Below are 27,887 nucleotides of genomic sequence, written 5' to 3'. Positions count from 1 at the left end.
CTCTGAAATTTCCTCCCTAAAGCTCCCCACCTCTCTCTCCCCCTTTAAGACCTACCTCTTTTACGAGGCTTTTGGTCACCTGTCCTAATGTCTCCTTTTTTGGCTCGGTGTTCATTTTTGTCTGATTACGCTCCAGTGAAGCGCCTTGGGATGTTTCACTACATTAAAGACGCTATAAAAGTGTAAGCGGTGGTAGAAAAATCCATCAGCGGGTTGGACATCTCAAATGGGCAGAAGGCGATATTTTGGAAAAGACAGTTGAAAGTAAAAAGTTTTATAAGCAAAAGATGAAAACGAAGTGGCGGCAAATAGGCATGTGAAAAATGTAATACCGAGGTGAGTGGTGAGACTCAAATGGTTTTATTTAAGTAAACAACCCAGAGTCACGGGGAATCCTAATTATAACGGCCGAAGAAGAGAATGGATGTTTTCACATAGCCAATTTCTAGATCTATGGGGCTCCTTCAACATAAAACAATGACACTGATAGGAAGCAAACTTGCAGCAGATGCCCCCCTTCTCCCTCTCTCTCCCTCCCTCTCCCTCTCTCTCTCCCTCCCTCCCTCTCTCTCTCTCTCTCTGCCTGCAGGCCTTGCCCGGATGCACAGCGCCTGCTGAAACTTTCCGAGCTTCGGCCGCTCAATTACCACTTTTGGGAGATCGTTCCCACCCTGACCCTGGCCGCCCGGCAGCTTCGCACTTTCTATTCCGATCGAGCGCACATACCGTTTGATGCAGAAATACCGCCCGACAACTCGGCCTCACCACCTCGCACACTGAACCGCCATTACACACAGACACAAGATGGCGCCGGGTCGCAGGGGGAGGGGGCGGGGTTACCCAGCGTGCGACGCGAAACAAAGCGCGCTTCCGATTGGTTAAAAGTACAATGCCCTTTGCATTCTGGGAATTGTCGTTTTGTGTCTGCGGCGATAAAAAATGGCGCTGGAAACAACAGTAACAACTTTCATTAATATAGAGCAATAAATACTTTCATTAATATAGAGCAATAAATACTTTCATTAATATAGAGCAATAAATACTTTCATTAATATAGAGCAATAAATACTTTCATTAATATAGAGCAATAAATACTTTCATTAATATAGAGCAATAAATACTTTCATTAATATAGAGCAATAAATACTTTCATTAATATAGAGCAATAAATACTTTAATATAGAGCAATAAATACTTTCATTAATATAGAGCAATAAATACTTTCATTAATATAGAGCAATAAATACTTTCATTAATATAGAGCAATAAATACTTTCATTAATATAGAGCAATAAATACTTTAATATAGAGCAATAAATACTTTCATTAATATAGAGCAATAAATACTTTCATTAATATAGAGCAATAAATACTTTCATTAATATAGAGCAATAAATACTTTAATATAGAGCAATAAATACTTTCATTAATATAGAGCATAAATACTTTCATTAATATAGAGCAATAAATACTTTAATTAATATAGAGCAATAAATACTTTAATTAATATAGAGCAATAAATACTTTCACTAATATAGAGCAATAAATACTTTCATTAATATAGAGCAATAAATACTTTCATTAATATAGAGCAATAAATACTTTCATTAATATAGAGCAATAAATACTTTCATTAATATAGAGCAATAAATACTTTAATATAGAGCAATAAATACTTTCATTAATATAGAGCATAAATACTTTCATTAATATAGAGCAATAAATACTTTCATTAATATAGAGCAATAAATACTTTCATTAATATAGAGCAATAAATACTTTCACTAATATAGAGCAATAAATACTTTCATTAATATAGAGCAATAAATACTTTCATTAATATAGAGCAATAAATACTTTCACTAATATAGAGCAATAAATACTTTCATTAATATAGAGCAATAAATACTTTAATATAGAGCAATAAATACTTTAATTAATATAGAGCAATAAATACTTTAATTAATATAGAGCAATAAATAATTTAATTAATATAGAGCAATAAATACTTTCATTAATATAGAGCAATAAATACTTTCACTAATATAGAGCAATAAATACTTTCATTAATATAGAGCAATAAATACTTTCACTAATATAGAGCAATAAATACTTTCACTAATATAGAGCAATAAATACTTTAATATAGAGCAATAAATACTTTAATATAGAGCAATAAATACTTTCATTAATATAGAGCAATAAATACTTTCACTAATATAGAGCAATAAATACTTTAATATAGAGCAATAAATACTTTCACTAATATAGAGCAATAAATACTTTAATATAGAGCAATAAATACTTTCACTAATATAGAGCAATAAATACTTTAATATAGAGCAGTAAATACATTCATTAATATAGAGTAATAAATACTTTCATTAATATAGAGCAATAAATACTTTCACTAATATACAGCAAAAACTATTTTCATTAATATACAGCAACAAATACTTTCACTAATATTCAGCAATAAATACTTTCATTAATATACAGCAATAAATACTTTCACTAATATAGATCAAAAACTACTTTCATTAATATAGAGCAATAAATACTTTCATTAATATAGAGCAATAAATACTTTAATATAGAACAATAAATACTTTCATTAATATAGAGCAATAAATACTTTCATTAATATAAGAGCAAAAACTACTTTCATTAATATAGAGCAATAAATACTTTAATTAATATAGAGCAATAATTACTTTCATTAATATAGAGCAATAAATAATTTAATATACAGCAATTACTACTTTCATTAATATACAGCAATAAATACTTTCATTAATGTCCAACAATAATTTCATTAATATACAGCAATTACTACTTTCATTAATATACAGCAATAAATACTTTGATTAATATACAGCAATAAGCACATTAATATATAGCAATAAATACTTTCATTAATATACAGCAATAAATATTTAATATACAGTAATAAATAAATTCATTAATATACAACAATAACTACTTCCATTAATGCACTACCATAACTACTTTCATTAATATACAACAATAACTAATTTTGTTAATATACAACAATAAATACTTTCATTAATATACAAAAATGACTAATTTCGTTACTATACAGCAATAAATGCTTTCATTAATATACAACAATACTTTCATTAATATGCAGCGATAAATACTTTCACGGATATACAACAATAGTCTCATTAATATACAACAATAAATACTTTCATTAATATGCAACAATAAATACTTTAATTGGCAAACAACCATATTTTCATTAATATGCAACAATGCTTCCATTAATATGCAACAATGCTTCCATTAATATACAACAATAAATACTTTAATATACAACAATAATATCATTAATATACAGCAATAAATACTTTCATATACAACAATACTGTAATTAATATACAACAATAAATACTTTCATTAATATAAAGCAACAAATACTTTCATTAATATACAAAAATACTTTCATAAATATACAACAATAAATACTTTCCTTACTATACTACAATAAATACTTTAATTAATATACAGCAATAATTACTTTCATTCATATACAAAAATACTTTCATTAATATACAACAAAAAATACTTTAATATATAACAATAAATACCTTTATTAATATACAAAAATGAATACGTTCATTCCTATACAATGACACAATCATTAATATACAGCAATAAATACTTTCATTAATATACAGCAAAAAATACTTTAATATACAACAATAAGTACTTTCATTAATACACAGCAGTAAATACTTTCATTTTATAGAACAATCAATACTTTCATTAGTGTACAGCAATAAATATTTTAATATACAGCAATAAATATTTGCCATTATATACAGCAATAACTACTTTCATTAATATACAGCAATAAATACTTTAATATACAGCAATAAATATTTGCATTAATATGCAGCAGCAAATACTTTCATTAATATACAACAATACTTTCATTAATATACAATGATAAATACTTTCACTTATATACAACAATAGTCTCATTAATATACAACAATAAATACTTTCATTAATATGCAAAATAATTTCACTAATATACAGCAATAAATGCTTTCATTAATATACAACAATACTTTAATTAATATACAACAATAAATACTTTAATACAAAATAATTAATATTTTCATTAATTTACAAAAATACTTTCCTACATATACAACAATAAATACTTTAACTACTATACAACAATAAATACTTTCATTAATATACAGCAATAATTACTTTCATTCATATACAACAATACTTTCATTAATATACTACTAAAATTACTTTCATTAATATATAACAGTAAATACTTTCATTAACATACAAAAATGAATAGTTTCATTCATATACAATGACACAATCAATAATGTACAACAATAAATACTTTCATTAATATACAGCAATAAATACTTTACTATACAACAATAAATATTTGGTACAACATACCACAAGAAACACTTTCATTATTATACAACAATAACTACTTTCATTAATATACAGAAATAATTACTTTCATTATTATAAAACAACAAATACTTTAATTAATATATAGCAATAAATACTTTCATTAATAAACAGCAATAAATAATTTAATATTCAGCATTAATGTACGGCAATAAAAAGTTCAATATACAGCAATAAATACTTTCATCAAAATACAGCAATAAATACTTTCATTAATATACACCAATAACTACTTTCATTATTATACAGCAATAAATACTTACATTAATGTACAACAATAACTACTTTCATTAATATACAACAAGAACTACTTTCATTAACATACAACAATAAATACTTTCATTATATACAACTTTAAATGCTTTCATTAGTGTACAGCAATAAATACTTCCATTAATATACAATAATAACTACTTTCAATAATATACAGCAAAAAATTCTCTCATTAATATACAACAAAATCTTCATTAATATAGAGCAATAAATACTTGTATTAATTTACAACAATGCCTTCATTAATATATAATAACTACTTTCATTAATATACAACAACAAATACTTTCATTAATATACAAAAATAACTACATTCATTAATATACATCAAAAAATACTTTCATTAATATATAGCGATAAATACTTTCATTAATTTACAACAATACTTTAATTAATATACAGCAATAAATACTTTAATGAATACACAATACTTTCATTAAAATAAAACAATAAATACTTTCATTAATATACAAAAATACTTTCATTAATACACAACAATAAATACTTTCATTAATATACCAAAAGAAATACTTTCATTAATATACAACACATTCATTAATATACAACAATAAATACTTTCATTAATATTCAGCAATAAATACTTTAATTAATATACAGCAATAACTACTTTCATTAATGTATAGCAATAAATATTTTAATATACAGCAATAAATACTTTCATCAATATACAGCAATAATTACTTTCATTAATATACAACAATACTTTCATTAATATACAACAATACTTTCATTAATATGCATCAATAACTGCTTTCATTAATATATGGCAGTAAATACTTTCATTAATTCACAGCAAAAAATACTTTCATTAATATACAACAATAACTACTTTCATTAATATACAACAATAATTACTTTCATTAATATACAAAAATAACTAATTTCATTACTATACAGCAATAAATACTTTCATTAATATGCAACAATAAATACTTTCATTGGCATACAACAGTACTTTCATTAATAGGCAACAATACTTCCATTAATATACAACAATAAATACTTTCATTAATATACAACAATACTTTCATTAATATACAGTAAATACTTTTGTTAATATAAAACAATAAATACTTTCATTAATATACAAAAATACAATGATAAATATTTTTGTTAATATAAAACAATAAATACTTTAATATAGAGCAATAATTACTTTCATTCATATACAACAATACTTTCATTAATAGAAAACAAAAAAATACTTTCATTAATATATAACAATAAATACTTTCATTAATACACAGAAGTGAATACTTTCATTCATATACAATGACACAATCATTAATATACAACAATAAATACTTTCATTAATACACAGCAGTAAAATTCTTTCATTATATACAACAATATTTTCATTAATATACAGCATTAACTACTTTCATTAATATACAGCAATAAATACTTTCATTAATATACAGCAATAAAAACTTTAATATACAGCAATAAATATTTGCATTAATATACAGCAGTAAATATGTTCATTAATATACAAAAATACTTTCATTAATATACAGCAATAACTAATTTCATTAATATACAACAATAAAAACTTTAATATACAGCAATAAATATTTGCATTAATATACAGCAGTAAATATGTTCATTAATATACAAAAATACTTTCATTAATATACAGCAATAACTAATTTCATTAATATACAACAATAAATACTTTCATTATTATACAACAGTAACTACTTTCATTAAGATACAGCAATAAATCCTTTCATTAACATACAGAAATAAATGCTTTCATTAAAATAGAACAATAACTACATTCATTAATATGCAACAATAAATACTTTCATTAATATACAAAAATACTTTCATTTATACACAACAATAAATACTTTCATTAACATACCAAAAATAAATATTTTCATTAATGTACAACAACACAATCATTAATATACAACAATAAATACTTTCATTAATATACAGCAAAAAATACTTTAATATACAGTAACAAATACCTTCACTAATATACAATAATAATTACTTTCATAAATATGCAGCAATAAATACTTCCATTAATATACAGAAATAAACACTTTCATTAATGTACGGCAATAAATAATTCAATATACAGCAATAAATACTTTCATCAAAATACAGCAATAATTACTTTCATCAAAATACAGCAATAATTACTTTCATTAATATACAACAATACTTTCATTGATATGCATCAATAACTACTTTCATTAATATACAGCAGTAAATACTTGCATTAATATACAGCAATAATTACTTTTATTAATATACAGCAATATATACTTTCATTAATATACAACAATAAATACTTTCATTAATATACAGCAATAAATATTTGCATTAATATATAGCAGTAAGTACGTTCATTAATATACAAAAATACTTTCATTAATATACAGCAATAACTAATTTCATTACTATGCAGCAATAAATACTTTCATTATTATACAACAATAAATGCTTTCATTAAAATAGAACAATAACTACTTTCATTAATATGCAACAATAAATACTTTCTTTAATATAAAAAATACTTTCATTTATACACAACAATAAATACTTTCATAAATATTCCAAAATAAATACTTCCATTAATATACAACAACACAATCATTAATATACAACAATAAATACTTTCACTAATATACAGTAATAAATACCTTCATTAATATACAACAATAATTACTTTCAAAATATGCAGCAATAAATACATTCATTAATATACTGAAATAAACACTTTCATTAATGCATGGCAATAAATACTTCAATATACAGCAATAAATACTTTCATCAATATACAGCAATAATTACTTTCATTAATATGCAACAATACTTTCATTAATATGCATCAATAACCACTTTCATTAATATACAGCAGTATGTTATTACTTTTATTAATATACAGCAATAAATACTTTATTGTTGCACATTAAGGAAACTATTGCTGTATATTAATTAAATTAATAATATACAGCAATAAATACTTTCCTTAATATGCAACAATGAAGTATTTATTGCTGTATATTATTACTTTCATTAATATACAACAATACTTTCATTAATATACAGCAATACTTTCATTAATATACAGCAATAAATACTTTAATTAATATACAGTAACAAATACTTTAATATACAACAATAAATACTTTCATTAATATACAGCAATAAATACTTTCAATAATATACCATAATAAATAGGAACATAGGAACAGGAGTAGGCCATTCAGCCCCTTGTGCCTGCTCCGCCATTTGATAAGATCATGGCTGATCTGTGATCTAACTCCATGGGTTCGATGTTACCAGGCCTGCGGGTTTCCGGCGGGTTGGGTTTCGGGAGCGTGGTCAACACGCTCGGTGAAATTAGTGGGTTGCCCGCGCGATCGTAGCAGGCAACACACTAATAGGAATCAATTACCTGCTCCTCCGGGGTCCACACTGCTGGTCTGCGCGTCGGGCGGGCTGCGCATGCGCAGTACGATCTGTCAGCTGGAGGCTCTCTAGTTAAAGGGGCAGTCCTCCACTGACAGATGCTGCAACCAATGGAACAAATTACAGCATGGAGCAGCCCAGGGGGAAGGCTGCTCCCAGTTTAATGATGCCTCACCCCAGGTATCATCAGATGGGGTGAGGAGGAGGGCGAAGACAGAGATCTTCCACCCGGCGGGCGGGAGGAAGCGGCCAGCCTCTGCCACCAAGAAGGCCTGGCTTAAGGTGGCAGAGGGGGTCACCTGCGCAACCAACATATCGCCCACCTGCATACAGTGCAGGAGGCGCTGCAATGACCTCAGTAGGTCAGCCACAGTGAGAACACGAAGTCTTTCCCCTACACTCCATCTGCCACAACACTGCCCCCACCCCACATCTCCTTCGGCACCGCCAACACTACTCTGTCACATCACCCCTCATACCCACTCAAACCCCATCCTCATCTTACCTCCACCTACTCACCTCGCCAGTACTCACCCGCCACTAACACGCGACCCAATCCTCATACAATCTCATGGCTCTATCCCATACTCACCCTCTCGTGCATCTCCCTCACGGCCAGCCTCACTCAACCTGCCACCACCTGTGCTGCAGCCACAGGGCATGCATCACATATGTGGAGTAGGCAGCGTAAGGCAAATGTTTCGTGAGCATGAAGGGGGTGCACAAGGGTGTCGGAGGGTTTGCCATGGGTGTTACCTATATTGAATTTCAGAGCAACAAACAGCACACATTATATTGGCACCACCACTGCCATGTCTCCGCGAATCCTGTCTGTTGTGTCCAATAATGCCCGCTCCTGGGTATCACTATGAGGACCCACCACTGATGCCACCCATCGTGTTACTGCAGAGTAGGTGCAGGTGTATTTGCAGGGCTCTTCCGCGCAGACCACTGAGAGACATCGGCGGTGTAGCCGGCTGCACCCTGGAAGGATGCGGAGGAGAAGTTGTGGAGGGCAGTGGTGACTTTGGCAGCGACAGGTAAGCACTTGTTGCTGGGGCCAGGCAGGAGCAGCTCGGCATGAAAAAGCCTGCAGATCTCCACGACTACATGTCAAGCGAATCTGCGCCTCCGTGTGCACTGCTGCTCGGAGAGGTCCGGGAAGCTTCGCCTCGGTCTGTGGACCATGTGGTGAGGGTAGTGCCCTCTGCGATGCGTCGCTCTCTGCGGTAGCCCTCCCTCCTGCTGTGTAGGTGGGCGTGCAACAACCCCGTGTTGGGGGGCTCCACGTCTCTGCGGCGGACGGCGTGGACTGCGAGGCTGCTGGGGCTGGTCATGCTGTTCGTCCTCCGAGGGTGTCCACGCACCACCCATCTGGCAGGTGTTGGTCTGAGGGGTTGTGCAGGGTAGGTGGGTGGTTCCTCGGACTGGGGCTGCAGTTTCGTGTCGGTCTGTCCTCTGGCTTGGCGGGGGGTGGTGGGGGGCAGGGGTTGCCCTATGTGACGCGGTGGCCTCCTGCGTGGGTGAGGGCTCTCCCCCGTGGGGTGCACCTTGGCACCTGCCACAGGCTGCTGGCTGCAACACGCCTGGTTGGAGAGAGACTGTTGCCCCCAGTGTGGGAAACACGCTGCGATGCAGGTGAAATCCCACACTTCCTCTTTTGACAGCTGATTCAGCTCATTAACTGACCTCAACAAGCAAGGTAAGTACTCTCAAGTGGAACCCCGCTGGCTTTAATTGCCTGCGGGATTCCCACCAGCGGGGGCCACGCACGCAGCCCCGCACGTCATCGGGGAACCCGGAAGTGGTCGGGATCGCGGCGCGATCCGGTCACGTGACCTCATATCGGGATTTTCGGGGCCCCCCCGCTGGAAACCCGCAGGAAACCCGACCCTAAAATCGAGCCCCATATACCTGCCTTTCGCCCATATCCCTTAATACCTTTGATTGCCAAAAAGCTAAATACTTTCATTAATATACAACAATAACTACTTTCATTAATATACAGCAATAAATACTTTCATTAATACACAGCAATAAATACTTTAATATTCAGCAATAAATACTTTCATTAACATACAACAATAACTACTTTCACTAATGTACAACAATAACTACTTTCACTAATGTACAACAATAACTACTTTCATTAATATACAGCAACAATTACTTTCATTAATATACAGCAATAAATACTTCATTTAATATGCAACATTAAATACTTTTATTAATATACAGCAATAAATACTTTCATTAATATACAACAATAGTCATACCTAGCACAAAGGAAGATGGTAGTGGTTGTTGGAGGCCAATCATCACAGCCCCAGGGCATTGCTGCAGGAGTTCCTCAGGGCAGTGTCCTAGGCCCAACCATCTTCAGCTGCTTCATCAATGACCTTCCCTCCATCATAAGGTCAGAAATGGGGATGTTCGCTGAGGATTGCAGTGTTCAGTTCCATTTGCAACCCCTCAAATAATGAAGCAGTCCGAGCCCGCATGCAGCAAGACCTGGACAACATCCAGGCTTAGGCTCATAAGTTGCAAGTAACATTCACGCCAGACAAGTGCCAGGCAATGACCATCTCCAAAAAGCGAGAGTCTAACCACCTCCCCTTGACATTCAATGGCATTACCATCGCCGAATCCCCCATCATCAACATCCTGGGGGTCACCATTGACCAGAAACTTAACTGGACCAGCCATATAAATACTGTGGCTACAAGAGCAGGTCAGAGGCTGGGTATTCTGCGGCGAGTGACTCATCTCCTGACTCCCCAAAGCCTTTCCACCATCTACAAGGCACAAGTCAGGAATGTGATGGAATACTCTCCAATTGCCTGGATGAGTGCAGCTCCAACAATACTCAAGAAGCTCGACACCATCCAGGACAAAGCAGCCCGCTTGATTGGCACACCATCCACCACCCTAAACATTCACTCCCTTCACCGTCGGTGCACAGTGGCTGCAGTGTGTACCATCCACAGGATGCACTGCAGCAACTCATCAAGGCTTCTTCGACAGTACCTCCCAAACCCGCAACTTCTACCACCTAGAAGGACAAGAGCAGCAGGCACATGGGAACAACACCACCTGCACGTTCCCCTCCAAGTCACACACCATCCCGACTTGGAAATATATCGCCGTTCCTTCATCGTCGCAGGGTCAAAATCCTGGAACTCCCTTCCTAACAGCAGTGTGGGAGAACCTTCACTACACAGACTGCAGTGGTTCAAGAAGGCGGCTCACCACCACGTTCTCAAGGGCAATTAGGGATGGGCAATAAATGCCGGCCTCGCCAGCGACGCCCACATCCCGTGGACGAATAAAAAAAACAAATAACTACTTTCATTTATAGATAGCAATAAATACTTTCATTAAGATACTGCAATAAATACTTTCATTAAGATACTGCAATAAATACTTTCATTAATATACAGCAATAAATACCTTCATTAATATACAGCAATACTTTCATTAATATACAGCAATAACTACTTTCATTAATTTACAGCAATAAATACTTTCATTAATATACAACAATAAATACTTTAATATACAGCAATAAATACTTTCATTAATACACAACAATAACTACTTTCATTAATATACAACAATAAATACTTTAATGTACAACAATAACTACTTTCATTAATATACAGCAACAATTACTTTCATTAATATACAGCAATAAATACTTTCATTAATATACAGCAATAAACACTTTCATTCATATACAGCAATCAACACTTTAATGTACAACAATAAATACTTTCATTAATATAAAGCAATAAATACTTTAGTATACAGCAATTTCATTAATATACAACAATACTTTCATTAATATACAGCAATAAATATATTCATTAATACACAGCAATAAATACTTTAGTATACAGCAATAAATACTTTGATTAATATACAACAATAACTACTTTCTTTAATATACAACAATAACTACTTTCATTAATATACAACAATAAATACTTTCATTAATATACAACAATAAATACTTTCATTAATATATAATAATAACTACTTTCTTTAATATACAACAATAACTACTTTAATTAATATACAACAATAAATACTTCATTTAATATACAACATTAAATACTTTCATTAATATACAGCAATACTTTCATTAATATACAACATTAAATACTTTCATTAAGATACAACAATAACCACTTTCTTTAATATACAATAACTACTTTCATTAATATACAACAATAAATACTTTCATCAATATACATCAATAAATACTTTCATTAATATACAGCAATAAATATACTTTCATTAATATACAACAATAACTACTTTCATTTATTGATAGCAATAATTACTTTCATTAAGATAAATACTTTAATATACAGCAATAAATACTTTCATTTATAGATAGCAATAAATACTTTCATTAATATACTGCAATAAATACTTCAATATAAAGCAATAAATCCTTCCATTAATATACAACAATATCTACTTTCATTAATATACAACAATAAATATTTTCATTAATATACAACAATAACTACTTTTATTAATATACAGCAATAAATATTTTCATTAATATACTGCAATAAATACTTTAATATACAACAATATATACTTTCATTAATATGCAGCAATAGATACTTTCATTAATATACAGCAATAAATACTTTCAATAATATACAACAATAAATACTTTTATTAATGTACAAAAATAACTAATTTCACTAATATACAACAATAAATACTTTCATTAATGTCCAACAATAACTGCTTTCATTAATATACAACCATACTTTCATTAATATACAGCAATAAATATTTTAATATACAACAATAAATACTTTCATTCATATCCAGCAACAACTACTTTCATTAATATACAGCAACAAATACTTTCATTAATATACAGCAATAAATATTTTAATGCACAGCAATAAATTCTTTCATTAATATACAGCAATAAATACTTTCATTAATATACAACAATAAATACTTTAATATACAGCAATAACTACTTTCATTAATATACAGCAATAAATACTTTCATTAATATACAACAATAAATAATTTCATTAATGTACAACAATAACTACTTGAAGTAATATACCACAATAACAACTTCCATTAATACACAACAACATTTTGCATTAACATACAACAACAACTTGCATTAAAACAGAACAATAATTACTTGCATTAATATAAAACAACAACTTGCATTAACATACAACAATAACTACTTGCATTAATATACCTCAATAACAAGTTCCGTTAATATACAACAACAATTTGCATTAATATACAATATGTATGTGCATTGATATACAACAACAACTTGCATTAATATACAATAACAACTTGCATAATATACAACGACAACTTGCATTATTATATCACAATAAGCATTAATGTGTAACAACTTGCAATAATATATAACAGCAACTTGCATTAATATAATAACAAAATCTTGCATTAATATACAGCAACAACTTGCATTAATATACAACAACAACTTGCTTTAATATACAACAACAACATAAGAAATAGGAGCAGGAGTAGGCCATACGGCCCCTTGAGCCTGGTCCGCCATTGAATCAGATCATGGATGATCTTCAACCTCAACTCCACTTTCCTGGTCAATCCTCGTATCCCTTGAATCCCTTCGAGTCCAAAAATCTATCAATTTCAGCCTTGAATACATTCAACGACTCAGCATCCACAGCCCTTTGGGGTAGAGAATTCCAAAGATTCACAACCTTCTGAGTAAAGAAAATCCTACTCAGCTCAGTCTTAAATGGCCGACCCCTTATCTTGAGACTATTCCCTCTAGTTCTAGACTTTCCTGCCAGGGGAAACAACCTCTCACCCTCTACCCTGCCAAGCCCCCTCAGAATCTTATATGTTTCAATGAGATCACTTCTCATTCTTCTAAACTCCAGAGAGTATCAGCCCATTCAACTCAACCTCTCCTCATAGGACAACCCTCTCATCGCAGGAATTAATCTAGTGAACCTTCATTGCACTGCCTCGAAGGCAAGTACATCCTTCCTTAGATAAGGAGAACAAAACTGTACGCAGTACTCCAGGTGAGGTCTCACCAAAGCCCTGTACAACTGTAGTAAGACTTCCTTACTCTTGTACTCCAACTCCCTTGTAATAAAGGCCAACATGCCATTTGTATTCCTAATTGCTTGCTGTACCTGCATGCTAAAGTTTTGTGTTTCTTGTACCAGGACATCCAAGTCTCTCTGGACACCAATATTTGATAGTTTCTCCCTATTTAAAAAAAATGTTTTTCTATTCTTCCTACCAAAGTGAAAAACCTCACATTTCCCCACATTATACTCCATCTGCCACATTCTTGCCCACTCACTTAACCTGTGTCTATATCCCTTTGCAGACTCTTTGAGTCCTCCTCACAGCTTACTTTCTCACCTAGCTTTGTATTGTCAGCAAACTTGGATACACTACACTTGGTCCCTTCATCCAAGTCATTAATATAGATTGTAAATAACCGAGGCCCGAACACCGATCCTTGTGGTACCCCACTAGTTACAGACTGGCAACCTGAAAATGACCTGTTTATTTCTACTCTCTGTTTTCTGTTCATTAACCAATCCTCTATCCATGCTAATATGTCACCCCGAACTCCATGAGCCCTCATCTTGCGTAACAACCTTTTATGTGGCACCTTATCGAATGCCTTTTGAAAATCGAAATATACTACATCCACTGGTTCCCCTTTATCTACCCTGCCAGTTACATCTTCAAAAAACTCTAATAAATTTGTCAAACACGATTTTCTTTTCATAAAACCATGTTGACTCTGCCTAATCATATGATGTTCTAAGTGCCCTATCACCACTTCCTTAATAATGGATTCCAGCATTTTCCTGACAACTGATGTCAGGCCAACTGGCCTATAATTTCTCCTGTCTCAGCCTTTAGGGGACCAACATTTACTTTTGCTACCCTCTTCCTTTTTACATACTTGTACAAGCTCTTACAATCCGTCTTTGTATTTCTTGCTAGTTTACTTTCATATTTATTTTCTCCCTTTCTATCAATTTTTAGGTCGTCCTTTGCTGGTTTCTAAAACTCTCCCAATCCTCAGCCTTACTACTCTTTTTAGCAACAGTATAGGCCTCTTTTTTTAATCTAATACTATACCTAACTTCTTTAGTTAGCCACAGGTGGATCACTTTTCCCATGGAGTTTTTATTTCTCAATGGAATGTCTATTTGTTGAGAATATGCAACAACTTGCATTAACATACAATAACAACTTGCATTAATATACAACAACAACTTCCCTGAACATAGTAAAACATCCCAAGGCGCTTCGCAAGAGCATTATCAAACAAAATTTGACATCGAGCCATATAAGGAGATATTAGGACAGATGACCAAAAGCTTGGTCAGAGGTAGGTTTTAAATATAGCACCTTTAACGTAGTAAAACATCCCAAAGTGCTTCACAGGAACCATTAATTATTATTAATAATTAGTTATTACTCGATTCAAAATCTCACTTTTCTTCAAATTTAAATCCCCAATTTATGCCCTGTTTTATGCTTTAATGTGTGTTACTACTTTTGTATGATATTTACCTATGATTATATATTAAAGTCTGTGGTGTACACACATAAGTTTCAGGAAAGTGTAACATCATGCTAGTTCTTTCGCACTTGGCTGTCACGTTTATATTTCTGATTTTCTCACCCTTCAGTTAAGGTTGCCAACTCTGGTTGGATGTATCCACCACACGGACTGCAGCGGTTCAAGGCGGCGGCTTATCACCACCTTCTCAAGGGCAATTAGGGATGGGCAATAAATGCCGGCCTCGCCAGCGACGCCCACATCCCATGAACGAATTTTTAAAAATCCTTGGAGGTTTCATCACCTCCTTCCTCCAACCATCCTGCCCAATCAAACAGCTTTCTTTCCCACATGCAGTATTTTTATAACTAATAAAACATTCACATTTTAAAAAAAATGCCCCTATGATTTTTCTCCCAGGTTGCTCGCAGCATTGTCCAGGAGATTGATCATTACATTTTGGAGACTCCAGGAAAATCCTGGATGGCTGTCAACCCTACTTTCAGTCTTCCCAGCCATAGTGACACACACTTCACGTTTTCAATGGGGGCTAAGGCCACATACCCTTGTGATCCTAGATGTTATGCTATGGCTCTTCCCAGGTCTCTCTTCCCTACTCGAAAGCTATCATGCAGACATGACCAAATTCCTCTCCTACCCACAGCCCAAAAGCCAGTGTGTAGCACTGGTAGGGTTTAGACATCTATAACTGGAATCAGTATGAAGAATTCCCACAATCCACGCCACAGGAAGTTTTCTGAATTCCATTCCAGAGTTAAAAAGCAGACAGCAATTTCTCTATTAGTTCAGATTTTATCACATTTCCATCTGTCATGGTCCAGAAAAAGAATCTCCTCTCAGGGCTGTTACATTGTTAGAGTACAAATGCAGCCTGGAGATTCACAGGAAGGATGTGGGGCTTGCTCTCAAGTCTTTTTTTAAAAAAAAGAAAGAGTGAGAAAGCAAATGCAAGAGAGAGACAAAATGGAAACAAGAGTGTGAGAGTAAGAGAAATCACAAGAAAAAGAAAGCTTAAAAGAGCATGAGAGAAAGTGAGTTTGACAGAAAGAGAGAATGAGAGAGAACCTGAAAGAGAAAGAAAAAGCATGAGAAAGAGCATAAGAAAAAGAGAGCATGAAAGAAAGAGAGTGAGAGCATGAGATAGAGACAGCATGAGAGAAAAAAATATTAGAGATATGGCAAATTAAATGAAGACTTAATGGAACAGAAAGTAAACATGGGAGAAGTGCAAGCTTTCTCTTATTCTCCCATTATTTTTATTTTCTCTCATTAATTTGAAATTAAAAACATGAGAAACAGACAAAAATCCAGATTGAACATGCGAAAGAGAGAAGAAAAAAAAAGAGAATAAGCATTACAGAAAAAAAGAAATCGCTTTTTGTAATTTATCTATTGTCCATTTTTCAGCTTGCTGCTTCTGTTGTCATATTTCCTCTTCATCCGTAAAGAGGCAGACAGGACTTGGGCTTTGTGTGGTGGCCACTGTCAGCGCAGTTCCTGGAGGGACGTGTCTGTGGGGTAGGAATGGAGTGTCTACCCTGAGAACAAGTGTTGCACTTCCAGAAGTGGTTGCTGAAGTGACCTGATTGGGAGCACCAGATTACATCAATTATAATCAGCCAAAGCTGGGTTCAAAACTCACAAACCCTCTGGTAAGGAGCCCAGAGCTTACAGTTTGAGATACTACCAGTGACCCACCAGCCATGGCCTGAAAGGCAGCCTGCAAACCTGGCTGGACCCCTCCCCCAGTAAATCAGACATCACTCAAAAGGACAGAAGAAGCAGTGAAAAGAGAGAAGCAAAAGAAGAAAGAAAAGCAGTAGATAAAGTGAACAAATAACAAAAACAGAAAAAGAGAGAGAGAATCGCAAGACAGAGAAAAGCTGGAGAGGAGAAAGGCAGAACAGGACAAAGAGAAATAGAGGTGAAAACATAAGAGGAAGCAGAACAGCACAGGGACAGAAATCAAAAAAGGGAAGAGATGCAAATTGAATAAACAGAAGAGAAGACCACACACACAGGTGCCCCCCCCTCCCAACTCCTGCAATGTGAAGACAACAGAGATAGATAAGAGAAAGAGAATAGATCCTCCAACTCACTGTGAGCAATGCCATAAGTCATTTCTATATGTACTTTTAAACATTTTAAATGTAATAATATCATTGCATGAAACACCAAACAAAACTATTTTAGTGACTCACCCCCTAGCACTTCTGTGAAACAAGGAAGAGATTATTGAGATTTGGTCCATCAACTTCCCTCCTTTGCTTTCCAAAAGAAAGAAAATGTAATTTCTCACTTTATACAGACTGGGATAAGTATTTAGTCAGATGAAGTGTAACAACTTTTATAACGGACGTTGGGAAGATGTTAGTAGAAAAACAAAATCAGAGGCTGCAAAGCCTCCTAGAGCACTTGAGGGTCTACACAGCTGGCCAATGGCTGGATTCCTGACGCCGCCAATCCTGGGAGCAGGGTAATTTACATAATGTGGGTGGGCACTGGTGCCATTATGCACTACTGGGGTGGCTGCCTCAGTGGGGCGAGGGATATCGCTGTAGAGGTGAGGCTGCAGTGCCAGCGGAAGAGTTTTAAATTTGATCTGCTATCAATGGTAGTCAAGTAAGCAGCATTTTACACACTTGTAGGTCCCACTTCAACCAGGATCTGATCTTGGCACACTATGCACACCTGTATCATGCAAAGCACACTTAGTGTAAGGGCCTACCAAGGCTGAACTGGTGGGAATCCTGGCAGATAAGAAAGAACTTGCATTTATATAGAAAGGAGAGAACTTGCATTTATATAGTGCCTTTTACAATGTCCCAAAGTGCTTCACAGTTAATAAAGTACTTTTGAAGTGACTGTTGTACTGTAGGCAAACACTGCAGCCAATTTGCACATAGACAAGGTCCCACAAACAGCGATGAAATAAATTACCATGTCATCTGGCTTTTTTTGGAGGTGTTAATTGAACGATAAATGTTAACCAGGAAAACTCCCTGTTCTTCTTCAAATAGTGCCACAGGAATTTTTACATCCACCTGACATGGTTTAACATGTCCAACAATGCAGCACTCCCTCAGTGGTGCACTGAAGTATAAGTCTAGATTATGGGCTCAAGTCCCTAATTTGGTGCTTGAACCCACAACCTTCTGACTCCAAGCATGCTACCACTGAGCCAGTGACATTCATAAATAATGTCATCTCACCAATCCTACCTCTTTCAGTCATACCCGCATAGGGGTGGGGGGAACAGATGCAACAAGCACCTGCCCCACTTCCCATGGAATTTCAGAGTCTACTGTGTGGTATCTTATTGAAGGCCTTTGAAAATCCAAATATATTACATCTCCTACATTACCTTTGTCTATCCTTTCTGTTACTTCTTCAAAGAATTCAATAAGGTTGGTCAAGCATGACCTTCCCTTTTGAAATTTATGCTATTCTTTATTATATTTTTGGTTTCTAGATGTTTTTCTATTACATCTTTGATTATGGATTCCCTTATCTTTCCTACCACTGACATTAAGCTAATTTGTCACTAGCTCCTGGATTGGTTCTGTTCAAAACCACTGTGCAAAATTCCTACATTTTGCAGAAAATAACACCTTGAATTTATCTTCACATAATGAAGATATTACACTTCCCCATTTCAATAGATTGTCTTAGTTAACTTACACAGAATAACGCCTCTGCATTCTGTCCTACCCCCAGGATAGAACCTCCTCTTCCTGTCTTTCACAAGATCTTTACAAATGAGGAATACTATTTGGCCAGTCTTAATTCATCCACCCAGAAAGATCCATGTTTTTCCCGTTGTAGCATCCAATTGTTTCTTAAATGATTCTAGGGTTTTTGCCTCTACAACACTAGCTGGAGGTTTATTCTACATGTTGATCACTGTGTGAAGAAAACATTTGATATTAGTCCTAAAATTACCTTTTACTAATTTGAACATCTCATTCTACTGCTACTGTTTAATTTTAAATAATATTTCAGATTAACTTTTTCTATACCCTCAGACACCTCCTTTCCAAGCTGAAAAGCTCCAGTCAATTCAGTCTTTGCTCATGACTCAGATCCCTGACATTGGGGATCAACTTTGTGACTCTTTGCACTGCCTCAAGGGCTTGAATGTCTCCCTTGTTCCTTGGTGATTAGAACTATACACAATATCAAGGTGCTGTTTGACCAAAGCACTATACAGTTTGATCATTACCGCTTCTGACTTATATTCTACTGTTTTGGCTACATCGTTCAACATCCTGTTAGCTTTGTTGATTGCTGCTCTGTGTTGGTTGGACATATATAGAGTCAAGTCTACTAAGACTCTCAGGTCTCTATCAACTTAATTCTTATCTATTTTAACACTATTCATGAAGCATGTGTGTCATCTATTTTTCCTTCCTATGTGTAGCACTTTAAACTTATCCACATTAAATTTTATCTGCCATGTTCTACCAATGCATATTTTGTCAAATTTAAGATGTATTTTCTGAGCTGCCTCCACTGTTCATTCTAGTATGGTATCATCTCCAAATTTAACCAGTTTGATTTAACTTCCTGAATCCAGGTCATTTATGTGACTGCTTCTATTTTATCGGTTTGGTATAGCCATAATAGTAGTCACCACAGTTTGTAGTGGTGTATGCCTTCAATTTTTATGGCATCTAAAACATAATTATTGGCAATGACTGTAGATTAAAACAAATCCAAAGATTCTGATGAAAGGTCATCGACCTGAAACATTAACTCTTTCTCTCTGCACAGATGCTATCTGACCTGCTGTGTTCCCAGCATTTTCTGCTTTTTGTTTCAGATTTTCAGCATCTGCAGTATTTTGCTTTTGCCCTGAAGATTATTTGCAGACTTAGTCAGCCTGAGGTGCTTCTGGACGCATGCGTAGAAAGTGCCACGTATCGATGAAATGTAGGAGTAATGAAAGGAGTCCTTTCAAAACCAAATGTCTCATTTTAAAATTTTACTTAAAAATGAGAGTGTGTTTCCAGGTATGGGTTATACTAGAGTCCTGACAAAAGGGTCTCAAACAAAACGTTAACCAATCTTTTCAGCTGGCAGACCTGCTGTGAACTTCCAGAATTTTATTTCAGATTTTCAAACATTTGCACATTTTCTTTTAAAATTCTAGGCTTAATGTTCATTTGCCAAAACTTAATACTGGTCACTTGAGTAAAGATGCAGTGAAGTTAAAGTTCCATTATTTCTTTCCACCAACCTTTTAAAAAAAAACTATTAACTGAAAAATATTGCAAATCTATAAATATAAAGTGATGGCATACAAAATAGTATGTCCATACTGCATTGCCCTTAAAAAAAATTCAGTGGTACAAATCGCATAAAAACAAGCCTTTTTTTTTGGTTAGCTGAATGTCTGATGTTTAAACCAATCACTATGTTTAAGAGTCTCAACCAAGTTACTGCAAAATCTACAAGCAGATATGGTGTTTAGTCTCTCCCCATTGGAACATACCACACTTAGACAAGTCCAGAAAGCTTGGGCAAAGTTTGACACTGCTAAGGTATATTGCCTCAGATGTGCTGGGGTACAGTTGGAGTTGATTAAATAACTTCCAGGTTAAAAGGAAGGCAGTCTGCTTATGCATTGTCCAGCTTGCAAGAAAACTTGTGACATGCTCCCATCTTAAGGCCCCTTTAAGCTATTCACCTATAGTGAATCTAGTTTTCCCTTCTTCATGGTTTAGAGAATAGTAAGGGGACATAGTACTAAGCTTCACCTAATAATGAAGTTAACTTCCAGGCAGTATATTTGGGGGGGGGGGGGGGGGGGAGAGGATCCAATTTGCTTTGATGTCCTCAGGCTGGGAGAGGAAGAACACACATGTGCACCCAGGGGTCAGCAGCCCCATACTAACAGTGGACCTCAAATGAGGTCAAGCACACACACTGCTGTGAAACTTTCTTCTCTCCTCTCCCCTCCCACAGCAACAATCAAATAGCCTACCAATGCTCAATATTCAGGCTCACGGATGAAGGTCATTGTGCAGGATACTGAAGGCTGCTAACACTTGTATAGACACTAGCTTACCCCACCTCCCACAAAAAAAAGCAAGAACAACTTACATGAGAATTTTCACATATGTAATACCATTGGTTTCTGACACATACATAATCCATTTCCCTGCCAAAAAACATTCTGGCTCCAGTATATGGCATGATCCAGAATTTTGCATCAGACATTACGTGAGATGTCTGGAATGCAATGTGCCATTTTAAACTATTAAAATAGATAGATAGCACTGTATGGTTTTTGAAATGATTCCATTTTCCATGCTGCAAACATATATTTTAAGCTTTTTGTGCCTTGTGACAGCTCGATCTATCAGCAGAAAAAAATCTTTTAAACATTCAAGGTATCAAATCAATAAATCTCATCGGATACATAATTATATGATCAGACCAGCACACCTGGTGCAATATCAGAATCCTGTGCCACTTTTAGGCTCTTTGAAAAGAAATTAAAATGTACTTTTTTTTTGTCACTTCTCTATTCCAATTCTCTTTCCACACTACCATTAAAAAAAGTCATGCTAAGCTGCAGTTAATGTTATCAATTAATTTCAAATCCTACATTGCTGTACATGATCTAGATTATCAGATCTGTCCCTCAACATCAGAAATGGCTTTAATGGTTCTTTTGTCTGCAAAACATGACATTGTTTTTGAAGAAAGGAATTCTGGGATGTGTAGAAGGAATCTTTGCAACATTATTAAGCATCTCCACATCTAATTATTTCTCATGTAGCAGTAGGTTCTCCATCATTGATAAAATAAACCTATTGCCGCCTTGGTCACTCCAACACATATCCCCCCGTGTATAATAATAATCCTGCAGGACCTAAAAGATTTTCAAATTTTTGATGAGAAGTAAAATGAGAAAAAAAAGACAGACTTGCATTTATATAGTGCCTTCCATGAGTTCAGGACCTCCCAAAGCACTTTACAACCAAGGAAGTACTTTTGAAGTATAGTCACTGTTGTAATGTAGGAAACGCAGCAGCCAATCTGCACACAGCAAGCTCCCACAAATAGCAATGAAATACATGACTAAATCATCTGTTTTACATATTGAGGGATAAATGTTGGCCAGGACACTGGGAGGACTCAATAAACTTGATAAGAAATGTTATGGTCATAAGTAGTGAATTATGTCTTAACTGAGCTACTGCCAGAACTTTTCAAACTACTCCAAATATGCCCGAGTAATTAAAAATTGCTGCAAGTACCAATTCTTGGCCCTGAACAATTAATTGATATGGGGATCAAACCTTCCTGCTCTGTATGGTGCAGTACCACACTAAGCAGTGCATTGGGGAAGGATACAAAAGTTTTGTGCAACTTTACTCAAACTCCAGATTCACAGTACTCTTACAGTACACCAGCTCCTGAAACACACATAGCTGGACCACAGTACTCGAGACTAACTACACTCAGACTGGCAAGTCCCACAAAATAATTATACAAAATATATGTTATATATTCACATTAAAGATTGAAATGTGGTTTACATAAAATAAAACCACTACTGTCTGTCACCCCCATCACACATTCTCTATACAATCCCTTAAGTTTCCATTATTAATGCAATATTTATGATCCCTTAGGATCATAATGATCCTATGATCCCCGATGTTCTGAAAATTATATCCTTGTAAACTGCAAGCTGTCTACAAAGAAAAACACTAATGGATTCTTTTCAAAATTTATTCTGCAAAAGGAAACAGTAGATACATTATTATACACTTGATAGACAATACAAAATGTACATTGTACATTTAACATAAATAAGATTTAACCAAAGCATCAAAAAATTACATTTCCTACGGACAAATTGCACTGTTTACTTAAGTACATATCCAGTAGCAAAAATTAGGAAAAAGTATTTACATATTTACAACCACTCTCAAATTACTCCAATTCATTAAATCTTGTAAACATAGCTTTTTTAACAGCATCTTTGTAGGAATCTGAAGTAGTAACACCATATGAACTTCCTCGTGCTCCCAAACCAGCACCCTTCATCCTTGTTTGAGCCTGAAATTAAAAATCAATTGTTACAACACTGAACTGTGTCGAGATCATGCTGGTTCAAGAGTGCTCAAATGTTCTCCATGCATTTCACCTCCTACCCCCACCAAATAAAACGAGGATACAGCATGCTCTTAGCACTCATTGTTATGGAATTAATAATCAATACAGCTCCTGGGTTCATTTACCCACCAGAGACAGTTCAGTGGGATAGGCAGAACTACTGCCTCTTCCCCTCCCCAACTGGAGCAAAATGAATGAATGCAGCCTTATAGAAAAGTCGACAGTTAGCATCGGTTAAGACCGATTTCAGCTTCAGTCCCAATGCTTATGCCAGACCACATTTTGATTACAATTTTATGCCTGCACCACAGAAATGCAAAGAAAAAAAGTTGAATCAAACATCCTCCTTCATAGTAAACTAAACTGCAATTTAGTACAAAAGTATCAAGTCGCAATTACCACCAGTTTTGGTCTCTTTACCTAAGGAAGGATATACTTGCCTTTGAGGGGGTGCAATGAAGGTTTATTAGATTGATTCCTGGGATGAGAGGGTTGTCCTATGAGGCAATTGTGTAGATTGGGCCTACGTTCTCTGGAGTTTAGAAGAATGAGAGGTGATCTCATTGAAACTTATAAAATTCTTAGAAGGCTTGACAGGGTAGATGACGAGAGGCTGTTTCCCCTGGCTGGAGTGTCTGGAACTAGAGGGCATAGTCTCAGGATAAGAGGTCGGCCATTTAAGACCTAGATAAGGAGAAATTTCTTCAGAGGGTTGTGAATCTTTGGAATTCTTTACCCCCGAGGGCTGTGGGTGCTCAGTTGAGTATGTTCAAGATTGAGATCGAAGGATATTTGGACACTAGGGGAATCAAGGGATATGGGGATCAGGCTGTAAAGTGGAGTTGAGGTCGAAGATCAGCCATGATCTTATTGAATGGCGGAGCAGGCTCGACAGGTCGTATGACCTACTCCTGCTTCTATTTCTTACGTTCTAGCAAGAATACACGTATTGAAATAAACTCATGAAAAGGGACAAAACTACTTGATGTTTGACAAACTTGAGAATGCTTAGTGAAAATTTTTGTGAAATTGCACAATTACTTTAACACAGTATCAGAGCAGTAAGTCAAGCGTAATTTTTCCAGAATACGTTAAGGAAACCACTGGCCCGAAAACTATAATTGCCCGAACAAACCCATTTACTTGTAGTCAGGTATTAACATTTGTAGGTATTTTTCCATTTATCTAGATCCTTTTCTCTCTCCATTTTCTTCCCACCCCCTGCCTCAATCTTGGATCATTTCTTTATAAGTCATGATCTCTGAACATCTTGGGTTACCCCAGGCTGATGGGACATTTGGACTATTGGCTCCCTGACCTCTTCAAATGCTGCTCTCCAACTGGCATTCATGAAGTGTACCTGCGTAGCTTTCTTCTCTACGGAAAAGTGGATAGTCTCTACTAAATAATTCTCCACAATTTGGATCCCACATATACCCATTTCGTTGGGCAGCATATTTTGTAGCATCAGTTGATCAAGATGCAAGAGAAATCAAGTGAGCAGATACCACATGTATCTATTATGATCAGTAATGAGTGGGTGCAGATAATATCCCATGCTCAACATCTAACTCTGTGCACAACACAAAGTAAAATCAAAATGAATATTAATTGTAAATGGAACTATACCGATGCACTAACTTGAGTGGTTCTGATGACGGCACTGTGAATGTTTTCTTACATCTATTCTCAAACCACGACATTTCCAAGAAACTCAAAACACTTTCAAATTTCTTCACTCACTCCTTCTTTCTTGATGGTGGTGACTAATTATAATGTACAGTTCTACAGCCATCACTAGGCTCCTGTTGCCTTGCCTCGTGAAAAGATCTTGTGACTTGAAGTGAGGGCATCACAGGTAAACCTCTACCCTATCCTCATCAGAGCATACTTCAAAGCATGTGGTCACTGGACCACGAGCAGAAGTGGGAACTCTGAACTGTTATCTCCCCTTTCTTGGCTCAGGATGTATAATTGTAGCACTCACACAATGCTACCCTGACCAAGGCTGGCAAATGCAGCATTGTACCAGGGATCAATCTTAGAACTTTGCTGGCTTGTCTGGATTAAAATGGTGAATCTACTCACCGAGCCACTGAGAGCAACAAAACATTTCATTGACATCAAATCATTTTACATCCCTAAACAATCCCTCACAATAAACGTGAATTACAACAAGTGAGAGACAGGAGAGTGAAACAGAAAATGGTCAATAAATATAAAACACCATACCTGTATGGGAGCTGTAATACCTTGCTGATTTCGACCTAACCCAGAACCTTCTTTCCAACCCATAGCCTGTAGCATCCGACTCCCAATATTGTCACTGTTAATGCCATTTTTTGTTGGTTGCTCAAAGTCGCTGTTGATACAAAAACATCTTATTTTAAATTCTGATCATGATAAACATACAGAAAACTCACCTACATTGATCTGTGCAATGACAGTGATGTCAAGAAAGCAAGTTCAATTTGCCAATGAGAAAATTATACTCCATGTAAAATTACAAAGAGATATTGATAGATTAAGTGAATGGGCAAAACTGTGGCAAATGGAATTCAATGTAGACAAATGTGAGGTCATCCACTTTGGTAAAAAGTTAAAAACAGTGGATGTCCAAAGGGACTTAGGGGTTCAGGTACATAGATCATTGAAATGTCATGAACAGGTGCAGAAAATAATCAAGGCGGCTAATGGAATGCTGGCCTTTATATCTAGAGGACTAGAGTACAAGGGGGCAGAAGTTATGCTGCAGCCATACAAAACCCTGGTTAGACTGCACCTGGAGTACTGTGAGCAGTTCTGGGCACCGCACCTTCGGAAGGACATATTGGCCTTGGAGGGGGTGCAGCATAGGTTTACTAGAATGATACCCGGACTTCAAGGGTTAAGTTACGAGGACAGATTACACAAATTGGGGTTATATTCTCTAGAGTTTCGAAGGTTAAGGGGTGATCTGATCGAAGTTTATAAGATATTAAGGGGAACAGATAGGGTGGATAGAGAGAAACTATTTCCGCTGGTTGGGGATTCTAGGAGAAGGGGGCACAGTCTAAAAATTAGAGCCAGACCTTTCAGGAGCGAGATTAGAAAACATTTCGACACACAAAGGGTGGTAGAAGTTTGGAACTCTCTTCCGCAAACAGCAATTGATACTAGCTCAATTGCTAAATTTAAATGTGAGAGATAGCTTTTTGGCAACCAAAGGTATTAAGGGATATGGGCCAAAGGCAGGTATATGAAGTTAGATCACAGATCAGCCATGGTGGTATCAAATGGCAGAGCAGGCTCGAGGGGCTGAATGGCCTACTCCTGTTCCTATGTTGCAGGATTTTCATACAAAAGAAATTTACCCTGTTCAGGAAACTCAAGTTAATACACAAGTAAGTGATTTGCCACAATACTTCTGGCCATTAAAGATGCTCTGGTACCAATCAGATCCAGAGCCATTTCAAACTGAGTATCATTCCACAGCAATAATCTAACTTCACTGTAATCTGATCAAGTCTGGTGCCAGACCAAAGCAAGCCAAAAGCAACAGTGTTTGCTGCCACAATGAGAAAATACTTCTACTGCTACAGTTTGTCAAGAAGCAAACACCTTCAGGAAAGCAGAAAATGGCAATGGGAAGTATGATGTGTAGGGTCAGATTAATTCTTACCACCACGGGACCCAAGTTATTTTATTAATTTTACAGATATCTAACCGTTGATTGCATTCCTTCATGGAACATAATTAATTACTTTCCAAGTTGCACACCAGATTTGCTGGGATAATGTGGGCAAGGAGATTTCCTCATTGCACATTTGCTCGAAAAGGCTGCTGTAATTATTCTTCATTTAGATTAACAGCTTGCTTTTATTATGTTTTGTAGATTACAACAACAGTGAACTGGACAAGATCACAGGTTTGGTGGGTTGCATCAAAACTATTCAACTACTAA

General features: G+C 35.1%; 2 protein-coding genes and 1 long non-coding RNA gene across 11 annotated transcripts in view; 1 reads left to right on the top strand and 2 right to left on the bottom strand.

Moving 5' to 3' along the window:
- Positions 1-809, bottom strand: part of LOC137334052 (RNA-binding protein 5-like) — a 48,170-nt gene extending 47,361 nt beyond the window's left edge. For all 4 annotated transcript variants that reach the window (XM_067998489.1, XM_067998491.1, XM_067998490.1 and 1 more), the window contains exon 1: positions 727-809. The gene's annotated coding sequence lies outside the window, so the exon portion shown is untranslated. The remainder of the gene's footprint in view (positions 1-726) is intronic.
- Positions 201-27,854, top strand: LOC137334053 (uncharacterized). Its single transcript, XR_010966051.1, has 3 exons — positions 201-336; positions 17,219-17,463; positions 27,819-27,854. It is a non-coding gene; the product is annotated as an uncharacterized lncRNA (long non-coding RNA).
- Positions 23,544-27,887, bottom strand: part of LOC137334051 (RNA-binding protein 5-like) — a 49,722-nt gene continuing 45,378 nt past the window's right edge. For all 6 annotated transcript variants that reach the window (XM_067998482.1, XM_067998488.1, XM_067998486.1 and 3 more), the window contains 2 exons: positions 26,177-26,306; positions 23,544-23,887 (listed from right to left, as the gene is read on the bottom strand). In XM_067998482.1, coding sequence (XP_067854583.1) covers positions 23,762-23,887; positions 26,177-26,306 — 256 coding nt within the window. In that variant the 3' untranslated portion in view covers positions 23,544-23,761. The remainder of the gene's footprint in view (positions 23,888-26,176; positions 26,307-27,887) is intronic.

This window comes from Heptranchias perlo, chromosome 17, assembly GCF_035084215.1.
Source record: "Heptranchias perlo isolate sHepPer1 chromosome 17, sHepPer1.hap1, whole genome shotgun sequence".
Lineage (NCBI taxonomy): Eukaryota > Metazoa > Chordata > Chondrichthyes > Hexanchiformes > Hexanchidae > Heptranchias > Heptranchias perlo.
This window is presented reverse-complemented; position numbering and strand designations above follow the sequence as displayed.